At 43.2% G+C, this 17,676-nt stretch overlaps 1 protein-coding gene across 1 annotated transcript in view; it reads right to left on the bottom strand.

Annotated features, from left to right (window-relative positions):
* The window catches only part of FAM160A1 (family with sequence similarity 160 member A1), a 265,800-nt gene that overhangs the window by 26,598 nt on the left and 221,526 nt on the right, over nt 1–17,676 (bottom strand). Inside the window, exons 9-10 of the mRNA XM_029940163.1 lie at nt 3,808–3,975; nt 2,455–2,534 (exon numbers count right to left, since the gene is read on the bottom strand). Of these exons, the coding sequence (XP_029796023.1) occupies nt 2,455–2,534; nt 3,808–3,975 (248 nt within the window). The remainder of the gene's footprint in view (nt 1–2,454; nt 2,535–3,807; nt 3,976–17,676) is intronic.

Consider the following 17,676-nt stretch of genomic DNA (forward strand, 5'->3'; position numbering starts at 1 on the left):
TGCCTCCCTCACACTCTCTCTTAAAAAAAGAGAAAGTACTACATAAAGGGCAACTATCATTATTATATCATCACCATGATCCTCATTAAAGAAACAAAGAAAACGCTCGGGCTCAGAGAGCCTAGGACCAGGGAGTTATGTGGGATATGGCCCCCATTACACCATTCAGAACCTGTGATAATGTGCGCCCTTCACGCACTTGGCTGGGAAATGACTAGCCCTGACTCGGGCATGGAAATATCTCCCAATCATGAGCCGATTTCTCCCCCTTCACAGAGTACATGGGTCTCAAGAGCAGCTAGGACAATCTCTGAGGACAGTTTTTAACATAAGGAGCACCGTGTCATGAGCAGACAAAAGGCGATGGAGGAGTGTCCGGTCCCCTTGTGAAGGGCACTGCCCCGCCGGCTGGCCCCCCGCTGGGCCCCATGTGCCCCAGCAGCTCAGAGGGGAGAGGCTCTGTACCTCCCCCGCCCCGAGCAGGGCACTGAAGAAAACAACTGCGTTTCATGTGCCCCCGCCAAACAGCATTCAGGAATTTAACTTTTTCTTTTTTATGTTTTATTTATTTTTGAGAGAGAGACAGAGTGTGAGCAGGGAAGGGGTAGAGAGAGAGAGGGAGACACAGAATCCGAAGCAGGCTCCAGGCTCTGAGCTGTCAGTACAGAGCCTGATGCGGGGCCTGAACCCACAGACCGTGAGATCACGACCTGAGCCGAAGTCAGAGGCTTAACGACTGAACCACCCACACATTCCAGGAATATAACATTTAAATATAATCAGGTGTGACCCTCGTGGTTGGCAAAGTGGGGTTTGGGCCAGTAAGAAAGGCTTTAAGCAGTTGCTCTGACGATTCTGTTCAGGCCATGCTAATGCATCCGTCACGTCAGCACACACCCGACGGAAGGCTGAAACCATCATTTCAGGATGAGATGTTCTACCCAAAATGTTCTAGCCAGACTACCCAGGCTCTCTCTTCGTGATCAGATTTGTTCTTTGCCAGTGCCTTAAGATTAGTGACCAAGGACCTAATTAAACACCTAGAAAGTCCAAAAACTCTTTTTAAACTAAGAAAATAGGTGATACACTCTCCCATGGAATGATCCCTCTGTAAGGCCTCCACCAGGATGCCATCACCACCTCTTCAAGTCTGGTTTTCGTTGTTTATCGCTCCCATTTGCAGAATGCTCTATCTGCTCTGCACCCTTCCTTAAACCAGTGTCCAGTGGTTCTCAAAATTAGCCACGCATCAGAATCCCCTAGAAGGTTCCTTAAAACATAGCTTGCTGGGCCCCACCCATGCCCTGAGTCAGCACATCTGGGAGAAGACCAAGAATCTGCATTTCTGAGGTGTTCTGGGGTAAGGCCTCTCCTCTTGTTCCCACGACCACCTCGCCATCCCCTCCCCTGTCCACAGCTTCTGCACTGGAAACGCTTTCACAACCACTTGGAATGTCCTCTTCTCAGTAATTCTACTCACGTTGCATCAAAACCCCATTGGTGACCAGAGGCGGTCCCACTCTCCTCCTCTTCCCCTGCCCTAGGCTTCTCCCCTTAGTCCCAGGAAGAGGTCAAACAAAGGGTCAGAACATCCTCAAAGGAAGGAGGAGGCAGGAGGGCGCACCAGACAACCCTGGTTCACTTCTTCCTTTTTGCTCCCACACTGTGAGGGGGGCGTGGGAGCACAAATCCTAGCCAACTCCCCCTCTCCCCCTTCACAAAGCTGCTGCTTCCCTTGGGGACCCCAGAAGGGGGGCAGAGTTGGGCCAAGGTGGGAGGCAGTGTTCCTGAGTCCGCTGCCAAATGACCAAAGTAATGGCATCCGAACAGCAGTTCTCTTTAACTCCTGACACTCTTCAAATACCAGCCACCTCCCCAAACCTTTTTCCCCTGGCCCTCTGAAGATCCTGCCTTCTCTACCTTGTTTATAAGCCCTTTTCAATCCATCTACCCCATGCCCTACTCTCTTCTGAACTGTACACAGAAAGTACTCATTAAATATTTACTGAATTGAATTGAAAAATACTTATGGGTCAGAGAGGGCACGCTGCAGGTGTAACATTAGGAAAACAAGAATCATAAAAATTATATATCAAGAGCATTTCATATTTGGAAAAGTTGTTTCCAGTAACACAGGCCTCTAAAAGTGTACTTCAGGAGAAGGACATTCAGCCACAGAACAGGAGAGCCTTCGTAGGCGGAAAATTTCCAAACGTCCTATCTATTATTTCCAAGAACATATTTCTAATACAATGTAGTTAGCCCCGTAAATACTCTTAATAGGAAACCTAAAATAAACCTTGGGAAATGATACAGAAATCAGATTAATAGTCATAATCATTTTTTTTCCTTAGGAGCATGACCCCTACTCAGCTTCTATTACCCAAAGAAAAATGTAATAGCAATAGTACAGACTGAGTTTTTCTTTAAAGACAACAAAAGATGGCAACTCACCTTAGAACTAGCTGTAACATCACATCTTCACAATGTAAACCAATGAGAGTTCTAAATAATGCCAGGGACACCACACAGAGCTGGGAAGGAAAAACACACATTCTATTTCAGATATTGGAAGGATGGCTCTACTCCCCACAGATGGAAAATACATCAGAATTACAAAATAAAATGGCCTCTTTTTTTTAGCAGCTTTGATAAAAACATGCTGCTGCCAGAGACAATGTGTGTTAAGACTTTTAGTTCTCCTGCAGGATTTGATTAGAAAACCTACATCTAGAATGATGCCATAAGGCAGAATGACCCTCCTACAAAATGCCTGTGCTCTTATTTCCAACTTTTAAACATTCACAAAAACGTGCTCCTACAACTGCCCAACACACACACACATACACAATCTCCTCTCATAATTGAAAATAACTCTCCCAAGTAATTTTCAAATATGACATTCATTATTTACACGACGGGGCTAACAGGAAAGTGTGGGTACCCTGGCCAGCTCCCCGTCTAGAGTGTTTAGCCCCATGCCTCAGCTCCTTTGGGCTCGTCTCTTGGCTTTGGGGCAAATATTCTCCTCAGTTCCATTTTCAGTAGTGCTGAGGGTGTGATAATATAGTTTTCTAAGAAGTTCATTCAAAAATAAGAGAGCCTAAATGTCCATCAACTGATGAATGGATCAAGAAGATGTGGTATATATATACAATGGAGTATTACATGGCAATGAGAAAGAATGAAATCTGGCCATTTGTAGCAAAGTGATAGGTCTAACAGGAGAGACCTGGCAGGGGACCATGGGGAGAGGAAGGGGGAAAGAGAGTGGGGGAGAGTGAGGACACAGATCAAGTAAGACTACTAAATACTGAAAATGAACCATGGACTGAAGGGGGAGGGGAGGGAGGGGGGTGATGGTCATGGAGGGGGGCACTTGTGGGGAAAAGCACTGGGTGTTATATGGAAACCAATTTGACAATAAACTATTAAAAATAAATAAATAAATAAGAATTCTTTTGATCTCTAATTTCCAAAAAGGAAAGATAAACCACCAAATAGGGAAGAGATCTGAAGGTGTATTATAAAATCATTGTGCCCTTTTGGCAGTAAGTTTTTATCATATCATCAGAGCACTTAAGTAATTTTTTGCACCAGTGAGTAAGGCATAGTCTCTGTTCTAGGCAGGATGGACTTAAACCCTGGTCAATGAAAGCCATAATGGTGTCAAAGTAATAAGAGCTACAAGAAAAAGCGGGGGATGAATATTCTTAGAGAAAAGAATATTCATCATTTATTCCCAAAACAAAATCTACTGAAATTTGTTCTGAGGTCTAAAGTCCCTTCCACCGAGGCTCTCCTTACCCGAAACGGGGTGTTGATTCGGCTTGTGAGAGTATCTAGGATGTGGACATTCTCGTGCTGGTGCAACAGGATAAAACGGAGGAAGATCTCGAGCAGTGCTGGCTCGGAGATGCTACGCAGGAAGAGGTCCAGATACGCAGTGGTGGTCATGACCTCCTCCACAGTCACCTGGGGCCAAGGACAGAGTGAGCACAGGTGAGCATCCTCTCGATGCTGTGATACATGCTTCCCCAAAGGCCCCTGGCCTCTCCGCGGTGACCCCATCAAGGCAAGGACATGCCAACCACGAGAACACACTTCAGAGCTTCATCTGAAGCCTCTAACCTATTCACATCCCACAATACCACATGCTGCTTCCGCCCTTTAATTCAGTAAGGGAAAAGCAGAGACATAAAAAAGCAATTCAAGTGTTCTAACAACTCTAATCATCAAATGCCGTTCAAATACCATAAAGATTTTAGTGTGTAACCACAAAGAGGGGGGAAAAGATAATGGAAAGCATCTACATGGTCAGTAAAAGATTAATTAGAAAGCTTAGTATAACCGTTTCATCATTAGTCATCCAATAAATATTTATTAGACTTGCTCTGTACCAGGAGCTAAAACTATAAGAACACATTTTCTGTCCAGGAAGATGTGTGTGTCTATATATATAGACACACAATCTAACAAGTAAAATAATAACAAATGACAAATAAGAGGTGTCGACACAAAGTACTGCCGATGTTCAAATATGTTCCTGGAAAGTTAAAGTCAACTTCTTATAACTGAATAATATACATAAAATGCTATAAGAGTTTACCATTTATAAAAGAACTGACTTGTCTACGGCCATACCACCCTGAACGCGCCTGATCTCATAAAAGAACTGACTTGTTTTTATAATACAAATTAGTGTTTTCTACACGGTGTGATTTTCCCATGCAGTAGAATGTCTGTCTTTCAGGGACTATAAACTCTCAAGAGTCAGGTTTTTCAAAGTGATGAAGTTCTGGTGCTTAAAGCATTCAAATTTTAATTTTAAATATTTTGATAAGGAATATTTTAAGAACTCGGATGCATTTCATTGTCTTCCTAAAAAGCAAAGTACGGCATCTCTTGATGAACAGGGGTCATCATTTGTCTTAGTGTTTGTAGAAGAGAAATACCCAAACCAGGATGCATGAAAATCACCAGGGAAACAGTTCCAAATTTCAGATTCCAGCTCCATCCCGTAGAAATCTTAGAAATGTCCCCTGCCATGAGTCTAATGCATCTGATGCTAAATGAAACAGATGGGGGTGCCTTTTAAGTGATTACATCTTTTCCAGATTTTCATTTTTTTCTTCCTTTCTTTCAAAGTATTAACTGTCACTTTATCATTTGTTGTGGGTCATTCCTTTTATAATCTATACTCTTCTCCTTGTAATGTCTGTCCTCAAAATCAGTTTAGAAACCAGATCAGCAAATCTACTATATAAAGTATAGACAGGCTCCATGTGGATATACCTGTACATAAAGGCTTAAACTTTATTTTTATAACTTTTCTTGGCCCTTAGGTATGTTCCAGATAGAGGAGTCCAAGTGGATAAGATATGACCAAATCAGTTTTGTCTATTTTCCTTATTCCAAGCAAGGCACACCTGTACAGTACACTTGAACTCACCCTCTCAGGATCTGTTGGTATGTGACCCAGCAGAACCCTGAGTGGCATGAGCCTGGCGTGCAACAGAACAAGCAGCATCCCCCTCCAGCTCCGCGCTGGTGCTGTGAGCCCTCGGAACGTTCCCCATGCCACCGTGTCATCTGACCAATGTAAAAAGGCTCTCCACAGCCCAAATATAACAAAGCAAACTGGTAAGCCTCCACCACTTGGCAAATAAATTACCTTGGGAAGAGTGCTTCTCATGGGCTTTCCCTGGTCCTGAAATAGATTGCTTCTATCCTGGTGGAGGTTTCCTGGTGTTCTCCAGTCCCAGGCTCACAGCACTCCTAACACTGTCCTGGGACACAGGCTATGTCTTTTTTATTACTCCAGTGCAATGTACAGAGTTGGGCACATAGAAGGGACTGAATATAACATTCTGTGAATAACCGACAGCCCCCAAGGTCCTGATGACTTACATTTGCCAGAGTTGAGCTTAATTTTTAATAAAAACTTATAAAATAACTGATGTCACCAGCTATAGCTAAGGGGGAAATGATTCACACCACCCTCAAAGGTGGAGCTCCATTAGCTCACCCTCATTCCACCGCTGCAATCTCGGGGCCCGTTAGCAGAAACCTAATTCAAAATCACTTGAGCAGAAGTCTAATGCCCTAACAATCTGGATCACTAGAAAAATGCACCCCTAGTCATTTCAGATGGGTCATGCCTGCGTGCAGTTTCCGCAATACTGTGTTTTCAGCCTTCCTTACTGAGCACTGCTGAGCTGACATGTCCTACACAATTCCAGGAGCTGCCTTTACACCGAAAATGCACCATCAGCTTTCCCCCCCTTAAGTTACACATGACCTTAATAAGCTCAAAAGCATAGTAATAAACCCTTTAGAACACAAGTCTCAGTCTTTGGGGGCTCACATGAAAGCAGGGCATTAAACGTCTATTGTTTACTACTCTTAGGCTGGATAAATGAAAGATTTTATTTATTTATTTATTTATTTATTTATTTATTTATTTATTTTAGCAATCAAAGCTGTCATTTATAAGCTAAGAGGATTTAAGAAAGCACTTGGAGGGGCAGCATTTACATAACATGGTATAAATATTAAAAACCCAATTCTATTAAGCATCAAGTTGCAACCTCTTTATAAATTGAGGTCACACTCACCTTAAGCTAATACCCAGGCCAAGAAAATCTGGTTCCCTTCTCTTTCTGTCTCTTCTCTCCTCCATATTCACAGAGCCCTCAGAAGACTTTTATCCTAGAAAATCTCTTCCTGCCCCATTATCTTACTTTTCCGAATCTTCCTCTAATCCCCCAAATAGGCAGCCTCCTTAATGAGGATGAGACCAGAGCCTAAGTGTGATCACTTGAAAGCTAACGATGAACCACCAGGGGAAGGCAGCTCTGCCGTGCGGAATGCAAAACCGAAGCGGCCACTGATGCCCCAAAGAGGACATATTAGCAGAAAGGACAGCGGCATCCTCTTCATGGTCCACTTACAAAGGACAATCAGCTCTTGATTGTCATAATATACATAATACCTTTTGCCTTATAGGTGAGATGGCTGCCAGTATTTATTTCTCTTGCTCTGTAGGGAATTGCAGGTAGCTACAAACTTAGGTAGAAATACTAGTAGAAATAGTAAATGAGGTTCTACCTTACTACTATATAATATTCAGTAATAAAATTTAAGGATACTAAAGCTTAGGAATGTTAATTCTTACTAAAGGCAGAACCATAGGGGTGCCTGGGTGGCTGAGTCGGTTAAGCGTCTGACTTTGGCTCAGGTCATGATCTCATGGTTCACGAGTTCAAGCCCCACATCGTGGTCTGTGCTGACAGTTCAAAGCCTAGAGTCTGCTTCTGATTCTGTGTTTCTCTCTCTATTTTCCCCTCCCCTGCTCATGCTCATGCTCTGTCTCATAAATAAAAGAGCATTTAAAAAATTATTTAGAAAAATAAATTAAAAAAAATAAAGGCATAATGACAGCAATAACCTAAGGAAAACTCCTTCCCACAAACAAATTATCCTTGGCAAAATAAATACAACCATGAACCTAAACAATGTATTTGTTGAGGTACCCTTCAGTGCTTCACTTTTCAGCCCCAGTTCTGGAACGGAACCTGAGCCCTGAATCAGGGACTTATCTTCACTTCTGTCAACACCAGTTTAGTCTATCCTTTGGAATCAATCCCTTTCTTCACCCACCTTCCCCACCCTCCACTAGCTCTCACCCCGGTCCCCTTCCACACCCAATGCCTTCACTTGTCCCTTAAAAACACCTAAACTGGTGTTTTTAAACTAGAGTCTGAAAAGCAAAAGTGGATAGTGAAATCAATGTATCGAGTTCACTCATGGTTTGGACCCGATTCAAAGAGAAAATATTTGAGTACACTCACTGCACTTGGTAGGAACTATTCTGTGAAATTTTTGTGTGCCTATTTTGTTCAAACTATATGTAATGTAATATATTATATATACATGCCTTGTTACATACTCAGTAAAAAAAAAAAAAATGCATTCGAGTCAGAAACATCTGGAAAGTGACACAGCAGCACTGCAATCACCGCAGCAGCCCACAGCCTTTCTGCCTCCCCCTCTCCAGCCCTATGCTCCAGGCTCCAACTCTGCAAGTTCAGAGTCTGGAAGAAGGTGCATGCAGAGTCAAGATCAGTTCTCCGACCAGGAGAGCAACTGAATTTACAGTCAATCTACTCCTCTCTATCTTAGCCTAAGTGCCCCAGAAATGCATTTTTCAGTATTAATATCTCAAGCTTCTCAGAAAAGGGCAAACTAGGATGTTTTTCTTTAAAAAAGGGAGTGGGTAGGAAGGGAGGAGTTGACACAATGTGTCACATCCCGCTTCTGTAATTCAAAACTCTTTCAACAGCAAAGGCCAGAACCAAGCCCAGCCATCATGCCCACAATCGCGGCAGCACATTAACTTAATGCGTAGCGTGGGAGTGAAATTGAGCATATAGACATTCTGACCTTTCTGTAATCAGCTCTAGTTGGGCAATTCCATTTGCATCTAAATTAGCACCAGAATCCTCCTATAATGGCAGGTTTACGTGTATGTCCTGAAAAACAAATCTTCCACCTGCTAATTGTTTTTCTGTGATCCAGTCACATTGGAATAAACAGATGGGTCCTACCTTCTGTCGCTTAGGCAGGTGGCAGGCAGTGGGGTCAGGTGACTGTTGCATCCTCTCCAAGTTAGAAGCCACCTTTCCTTGGCTTTTCCTTTGATGCACAGGAGACAACTAGCTAAGCAGAGGCTCACGTGTGAGCCCTCTGCCTCCGCGGCTCCAATAGCAGGGTTAGGAAACTGAGACTCAGCCGAACCCTGCCCACAGAAAGCAGCAGGGAAGAAAGGAATGAGGCGAGGTGGCATGGAACAGGCATGAAGGGGCCTTCACAGCGAACACAGGCTAAGAACCCTGCTCGCTGCAGCCAGGCAGGAAGCATGTGCCCCTGAGTGTGGCCAAGGGCGGCAGCTGGGTGGGCTTCACGGCCAACTTCTGCTCTCCGAGGACACGGAGCACAGAGAACATTCAAGTACAGAAGGGAAGACAGACACCCTGGTTCTCAGTGAGCAGCCCCCCTGCTGCAGCCAAACATTCAGGAAAGAAGGTATTCGGTTATTCCAAGTCTGCGAAGAGGCCACGGGTGACGAGTCAGGCTCCCTTCCTCATTTCCCTTGTGCTCCTAGGTCTCTAGGCCACACCAGTCCCTGGCACCGTCAGGAGCAAGCTGGGGAGGCACATGGAGGTGATACCTAAAGTTAGGAAGTCTGACTACTTATTCCTAAACTATTTGAGGAAGGAAGGAATTAAAGTGATGGTTACAGTGACATCAGCAACATATCTTAAGGAAAAATGTTAAAAATAAAGTCGGTCTCTACCCTTTTTCCCAGCATTTCTTCAATATATCTGTAATACATTAAATATAATAATTAAATCAATTAAATATTTACTAATTAACTAATTCATTAAATATAATACATTTCCTCTTGCCTATCGTAAACCTCTCCCTGGAGCAGTCAGAAAATTCTTTTTTTTTAAATGTTTATTTATTTATTTTGAGAGAGAGAGCAAAGGAGGGGTAGAGAGCAAGGGAGAAAGAGAATCGCAAGCTGGCTCTGCACTGTCAGCACAGAGCCCAACACGGGGCTCAATCCCACGAACCATGAGATCATGCGTGACCTGAGCCAAAACCAAGTGTCGGATGCTCAACCAACTGAGCCACCCCAGTGCCCCAGCAAATTATTTCTAAAGCATCCCTGCTGTGCTATGTGTGCATAATTTGTTCCCTAATCCTTCATTATGATGTAACTCGTCAGAGTGTAACTCAACGTATGATCCGTTACATTTGAACCTCATCCAATAGAATTTAGTTATGGAGATACTCCAAATATCTCATAAGAAAGGTATTTCATACCATTTCATAGTTTGGTTCTGAGGTCAGAATGAGCAGAGACACTCCAGGGCGTTGAGGCACAGAAGCAGAGATCCAAAACGTATTTCCAAAGACCGCCAAATCCGTCCCCTGGCTGTTTATTAGCTGTTTCAGAAAGTGTCTTAGTTATATTATGAACAACCATAGAAACCACACCATCATTGGTCAGTTTCTGAGCACCTACCGTGTAATGAAGGATTATTCTCAGCATATTGCTTCAGCTCCTGGAGTCCACACAGCTTCATGAGAACTCAAGTCAAACCAAGCAAAATGATACTGCATGAAAGGTCCCTATGGTACATACGCAGAACCACCAGAAGGCTGGAGAAGCGGGCTTCGAAAGGAAAGGGCTCTGCCGCTGGGCAGCAGAAACACAGAGAGCTGATCTCGCTTCTTCTAAACTATTTCCTGTGGCAACACGGCTCAGGTCTTCCCAACCAAAAAGCATTCCTCATCGTAAAGAAGATTCTACCCCCATCATCTAAAGTGTGTCTCACATGAGGCGCCTGAGCAGCTCAGTCAGTTGAACATCCAACTTCAGCTCAGGTCATGATCTCGTGGTCCGTGAGTTCGAGCCCCACGTCAGGCTCTGTGCTGACAGTTCATAGCCTAGAGCCTGCTGTGGATTCTGTGACTCCCTCTCTCTGCCCCTCCGTGGCTTGCGCTCTCTCAAAAATAAATAAATGTTAAAAATTTTTAAAAAATAAAGTATGCCTCACCCTATGCTCACATTAAGACGTGGTGACAGGAAAATGCCGTCTCCCAAAACTCAGCTGTCTTTCCTATTCAGGAATTAATAAACTCTCAACCTTCTTTTTTCTAGGCTAAGTCCATTTCCTTTCCCAGTTTCCTTAATGCCTTCGCCCATCCTTCAAGATTACAAACTTACTGCAGAAATGACTGTGTCTGACCTACAGTGTGAATTCTCAAAACACCTGCCATGCCAGCAGGGACTCAGAGGGTAATCAATACACGTGTCAAGATGGAAATCAGCAGCCCTGTTACTAATAAAAACATAGTTTTTACAGCCCACATTTGGGGACGCCTTCGTTAGCAAGGTGGTTAGATTAATTCGACAATCATGAACAGCAGAGGATAATTTCCTTTTATCACGAATAACATTTCATTGAAAATACAGAGCCTAACTCATGCGATGCTCTTGAATTATAGCAACCTAGAAAAGTGACCTGTTGGGAAAAAAGAAATGCTTCCTCGGGTTTCCCCCTAATTTCTCTTCTTGATTAATAGGACAGTACTACTGAATTCTGATGAGCCTGACATTAAACCCCAACAGTAGGCAGGAAGTGGTTCATGGACCATGGTCTCAACAAGCAGCTTCTTTAGAAGGAAGTTATTTGAGAACAATTATAAGAAGGCCTATTACCTCCCTCCTATTCAATTTGCCTGCTGGGTCAGAGGTATTATTTGGCCAGATTTCACTCCTGGCTTATTTTCCATGAGACAGAAAGTCCTCACCACAATGGAAAACTTAGAAAATACACAGGTATCTGCCCAAGTGAACTCAATAATTCTAGTCTTTCTGGTCATTTCTCTCTGTTATCCCCAAGCTGGTCATCACTTGGCACTCGAAAATCACAGGGTAAGGTACACAGAGAGAGGCACACCCCGTCCCAGTGATTCTGTCTCTACGTCACCTGAAATGCCAGTCAGACGTGCAGATCGGGAGGGGGGTACAGAAAAAAGTTAGTGTGGGGTAAAAGAAAATGAAGCAGACTGTAAACTTCCTTTTTGGTTTTCTTACAACAATTTGAAACACTTGCTGGGCATTTGTTGCTGATAAATGTTTAATGTTCTCCTAACAGGGTGCAGGGAAAGAATAAAATATTCCCACCACCTTTCATACCAGACCCTCCCTCCCCTCTCCACGACTGCTTCCAGGACAAATACCACCTGGCCGCCTTAGATAAGGTGGGGCTTTGTGCGAGCTACTTTTCTGTGGTTCTCTGCGTTTAGAGAGAGTGGGACCCTTCCTATCTTTCCATAATTCTGATGCTTAAGAACTGACTCCTTTGGTACAGCATTATCTCCCTTGTGCACTTGTTGAAATTAAAAAGAAAGCAAGCCAGAAATCTACTTTTCCATTGCAAATCAAAAGTAAATGCAAGCTTAATTTATAACCCTAATTTCCTCTCCTACAGCGGCGGCGAAGTGACATGAAGTACCATGGTGAGGTCAGAGATGAGGTGGCCTTTCAGAACCTTACACTGATTCAGACTCTAAAACGCTGACTGCATGTATTGAGACAATGAACACACTTTAGTCTCCTAACTTCTAGCTGCTTCTCCCAACTCCTTCTCTCTGATCTGCCCCCTCTGCGGGATGTCCCTGTGCAGTGCACAACATGCACACCCTGTGCCCAGCCTGTGCTTTTCTACAGAATAGAAACAGAAAGCTCCAGCTTCCCATCAATAGAAACTAAATTTTGTTAACATATAAGAAACTTTGAGGTTTGTGGCAGGCACTTCTAATTGTACCCCAATATTCAGTCTCCCTTTCTTCTTTGAGAATGAACCTTAACTTTACAGCTAAAAAAACTACAGGTCCCTCCTTCCTTTGTATCTAGGTATAGGTGTACTTGCTCTGGCCAGTGAGACAGATGTGAACAGAACTGGTATATGGAATTAAAAAAAAAAAAAGGATTATTAAAGGGAGTTTTCTGTTATCTACAGCTAAACCTTATGCAAACTGATAGTGTTTTTTCTGAAAATAAGATGATTTGCTTTGTAAGTAAATTGCTAGAGTGATTGCATGCCAGCATTAGAACAGTGCCTTCCATCTACTGGATGTTCAAAATATGTTTGTTGATTGACTGAATTAATAATAAATGTTTTAAGGGAGCCTGGGTGGCTCAGTTGGTTAAGCATCTGACTTCAGCTCAGGTCATGATCTCACGGTTTGTGGGTTCGAGCCCCCTGTCGGGCTCTGTGCTGACAGCTCAGAACCTGGAGCCTGCTTCAGATTCTGTGTCTCCTTCTCTCTCTGCCCCTCCCTTGCTCACTCTCTGTCTCTCTCTGTCTCAAAAATAAATTAACATTAAAAAAATATTTTTAAAAATAATAATGAGTGTTTTATACCAGGAGAAGACCAACTAACATTTGTAGCTCGTGATAAGTCTTAAATGTAGTGTCAAGATTAATCTCATAACATTCTTCAAATAATCTTCCAAAACATGAGAACAGCATTTTTCAAACTTTTTTTTAACCAGGACCCATCATAAGAACTATTATTTTACAATCATATATAATATTTGCAGTTACTAAGTACAATGCACTCTGATATTTTCTATTTCATTGTTTTTAAAGTGCTAATTGCAACCTACCAAACCAAATTTGTGACTCATTAACATGACAATACTCAGTGTTAAAAACTGTTTAAAAAATATATATATATACTTATCTGTTAATTTTTATGTTAATTAGTAGACAAGTAAGAGTTTGATTTTTTTTTAATTAAAAATCTAAAATATTCAGGGCACCTGCATGGCTCAGTCAGTTAAGTGCCCGACTCTAGCTCAGGTCATGATCTCAGCGTTCATGAGTTTGAGCACCACATTGGGCTCCCTGCTGTCAGCACAGAACCTGCTTTGGATACTCTGTTCCCCTCTCTCTCTGCCCCTCCCCTGCTTGTTCGCTCTCTCTTACTCTCTTAAAATTAATAAAAACTTTTTAAAAATCTAAAATATTCAATATATAATAAAAAGAAACAATGGCAGAAAAAACAAAACACTGTGTTCACTTTGACATTTTCATATAATAGTTAAATATCATCACTAATGTCTTATCCAAGCGTGGTTCCAAAATTGTCTACTCTGGGTGGCTAAAGTATTTGTGTTAACTGTTCTTTCTCTTAGCAAATGAGGGAACCGAAAATACACTTCCTTTCTAAGCTATGATTCTCAAAGTCTACAAGATACTCATTTAAAGAGGCAGCGTGATGCAGTAGAAAATGGACAGCAGTGGGAATATAAAACACTTGCATTTTAATCCTTGGACATGAAGGAGCCCAATGAAAAATTGCCTTCCTCCACAGACTTCAGTGAGAAGCTAAGGTGAAGCTCTAGGGGCTAACACAAAAGCGCTTTGGAACACTTAGAGGCTCCCTAAAGTAAACATGAAGCCACCACCTAACCCTCCTCTGGACAATCTAATGTTAAGGCATTGAAAAATCATCTATTCCTCTCACAAGGATTATGTTCACAGTCTCTGAATATTTCTTTTCAAGCCATGAGCCTTCGAGTGCTCAGCTGTGAAATGATGGCGTTGAACCAGATATCTACCCTCTCAGTTCCAACACCCTGAAATTCTTTGATTTCCTGTCAGCAACATGAAACAGGAGCTAATTTCATTCCTTTGCCTTGGTAATTTTATCTCCCAGCATAACCAACACATGACTCCATTCTAATGGAGTGATAAGGGTGCTAGCCACATTCTTTGGAAACATTTATTTAATCAACTGCCTATCTATTGAGTGTATAAACTAGCAGCTGTGGAGACATAAAAGAGGTACAAGAAACATCCTGTCCCTCGTGGCACTTCCAGAGGCGGGCTGCTGAAATTCACGCGGAGAAGCAAGCGTGGGACGGCACGGCCCCCGAGCAGCACGGAGATGAGAGAAATCAGCATGAGCTTCCGTGTAGGGCCTCAGCCCAATACAGGCACTGTGCTGGGACTTAACCGATGAATACGTTTTGCACAGACAGGAAGCAGAAAGAATAAGCCAGCAGGAACACGGTAGTAAGAAAGGACAAGGAAGGCACTGCTCCGACCTCAAATCTGTGTTTGAAAATCATGGGGGAAGGAGCATTCCTAGGCAGGATGGGGACAGATTAGGAGGGGTTTTCAGAAACAAGGGAGGGAGGGAGTCTGGATTATTTTCTGCGGGTAACAGGCACCCAGGATGGGCTCTTCAACATGGCACTAACATCTAAACCACCCCTATTTGTTTTTGTAATATGAATTACTGCTTCCAAATCTCTAGAATTTAGAACGGTTGGATTTCTATAAACCTAATAGAGAAGAATGATCTTAATGTTTCCTCCCACATCCAGGGTCACCCAACAGAGTACTTCTGGCCTCTGGGCCTCCCTCACTAACGTCCTCCCCAGGAGAAGAGCCAGGTCACTTTGAGAAGCCTGTCCTTCCTCTTTTCTTCTGGGAGCCCAGCTGCAGGCAGGAAGTACAAATTCTTCTCTGCTCCTCCCACCGCAGGCTCTGTGGTGCGTCTGGGCAAGTCTGTCTAATCCTGGGGATCGGTATGAGACACTCTTACCCCCAGGAATAAGCCCTATTCTTCGGCCTCAGTTTTATCGATAACGAAGGCGCTATTCTGATCTCCTGTCTGCCTCACTCGTAGTTCTCAACTTGTCAGAACTCAGATGGAGAAGAAAGCCCTCTCTACCTCAGTTACACCATACTGACTTTCCTGAAACTGCGTAACCTCAGCTACGCACATTCAGTTTCCACTGATTCTTAGAAAGGCTTTAGTCTCCAGGCCTAGCGCTTCAACGGAACAGCACCGTAACCCCAGACACTGCCAACCCTGGGCAAATGGCAAAGGTGGCACCAAAACAAACTATGGCAACACATAGGCAGTCCTAACAGGGAACTGGGGACAGCAACTTCAAACTGACGGCTGCTGTATTTGGGCCATCACCACCCTGAGACCCCCGGCCCAGCATCTCCCCTTCCGGGCTTCCTAATGGTCCAGCCCTTTCTGTACGTCCGAAGCCCGTGCCACCAAGTGTAACAACACTAAAGTAGTTCCCACAAGTCACATTCTCCCATCTTCCCTCCTAACCCCCCTTCCACACAGTTTAAATGAAGATCTATATTCTATCCTCTCTGAGGTAAACAAGCAAGCTATATACAAGACGAAAGATCAGTGGAATTAAGTCTTCTAAGGAGCAACTACATTTTAAGGGTTTAATAAATAATGAGGCAAAATGATAACATGTTGATGAGACGAGGATGAAAATTCTGAGCACATTTTTTCCAGCTGGGGCCTTTGTTGACACCCCTTACGGTCCCCGTTCTCAGCCCACCAGAGAGACAATGGGAGACACAGGCCAGGAGCCATTTCCAAAGGAGGAAAAATTGCGTTTACTTTTATAATCATCATTAATTATTACTATTATTAATAGTATTTCCAGAAACAGCTACCATTCATGGAATCCCAGCTCTGTGCCACACATTATGGTGTTTCATATGCGCTCTCTGTGTTAATTCAATTCTCAGGGTCATCATCTCACAGATAAGAAAAGTGAGTCTCACAAACTTGCCCCAAAAGTACACAATAAATGGCAGACACCAGATTCACCAGAGACCAGGTCTGCCTGATACCAAATTTCATGCTCTTTGTACTATTTTGAGGAGAAGCCAAGATAAGAATTCTAACAATTCCTTGGCATTCTTGTCCCCTGCCCTCTGAAAACTGAACAGAAATACTTTGAAATTGAATACTTGTATCAACGATGTGGGCTGATTAAGGTCAAAGACACTATCTCCCATTATAAGAGCTGAGTTATGGCATTTTGGAGGGTGTATACCCATGCCTGCCCTTTTGCCACGCCAGCCCTCCTCCCACCAATTCAGCTATTTTTCTCAAAAGCCAGCTGCTCCCAGGGACGAGTCTGGACTACACTCCAGAAAACAGCTTCTCCAAAGAACTGACTGAGCACCTTACTCCTGGGAACCACTGAAAGAAGTAAAATGGATTATAAGCCAACAGGAAGGGAAAAAATTGTTCTTAAAACCAACAAGAGAAGAAAAGGATTTAAAGTGAAAGACCAATTCTCCTCCTGTCACTGGATATATGCCAACAATACAGGATCCATACCTAAGATTAGGCTAATGCTAATAACACATTAAAGTGCCACTCATGAACTTCTGGCCCTCACAGCTCCTGGCTATCCCAGAAGGGACTCCCATTGCTCAGACGTGGATCATACACCAAAACCGACCAAAATGGAGTCTTAGATGCAGCGATGACCTCATTACTCCAATCACAATACAGTACAACTTCTAGCCTCAAAGAGAATAATGCTTTTCAAATATAGATGTCCAATGTTCAATCTGACTTGGAATCCAATGACTCAAACACATTTTCAAGGACATCGGACAGCAGTGGTTCTCAACTCTCTATCCGTGTTAAAATCACCTGGGGAAGCTTTTAAAAAATACCCATGTTCACACCCTATCTGGACCCAGGTAAATGAGAATCTCCACGGTGGGGCCAGCCCTCCCTTGTAGATGCTGATGTGCACCAGGGTAAGACTCACCATCGCAAAGGACACTGAGATGCCACGTAAGATACCTGCTGGGTGGAATAACAAAAGTAAAAACAAAACGAAGGCTCAAACACAAACAAACAACTCTGGTTTTTGCTGAGCATCACTCTGTAAATACAAGGAGGACAATCACATTCCTTCCAAAGAAGACTGCGGCCCACAATGGTAAAGGAGCATTCTGTATCACAGGGCAAGTCAGTAGTGTCACGTGAGGTCCCCTCCCTGTGTTGCCCACGCAGTCATCAAGTCACCTTGCTCAACAGATGCCATTTTCTGCCACCTGTCATACAAAGTAAATATGGTGCAGAGCTTGGGAAAAGATTTAAAATTTCTATTGAAGAAAACAAAGGAGTACTTTGGAGCCTTCCAAAAACATCATTTACCCAACTGTACAGTAGAATACTGTACTTTATTGAAAAAGTTAATTGTCCAAATGAGTACTAGCGAATTTCCCAAGA

This window comes from Suricata suricatta, chromosome 1 (assembly GCF_006229205.1).
Source record: "Suricata suricatta isolate VVHF042 chromosome 1, meerkat_22Aug2017_6uvM2_HiC, whole genome shotgun sequence".
Lineage (NCBI taxonomy): Eukaryota > Metazoa > Chordata > Mammalia > Carnivora > Herpestidae > Suricata > Suricata suricatta.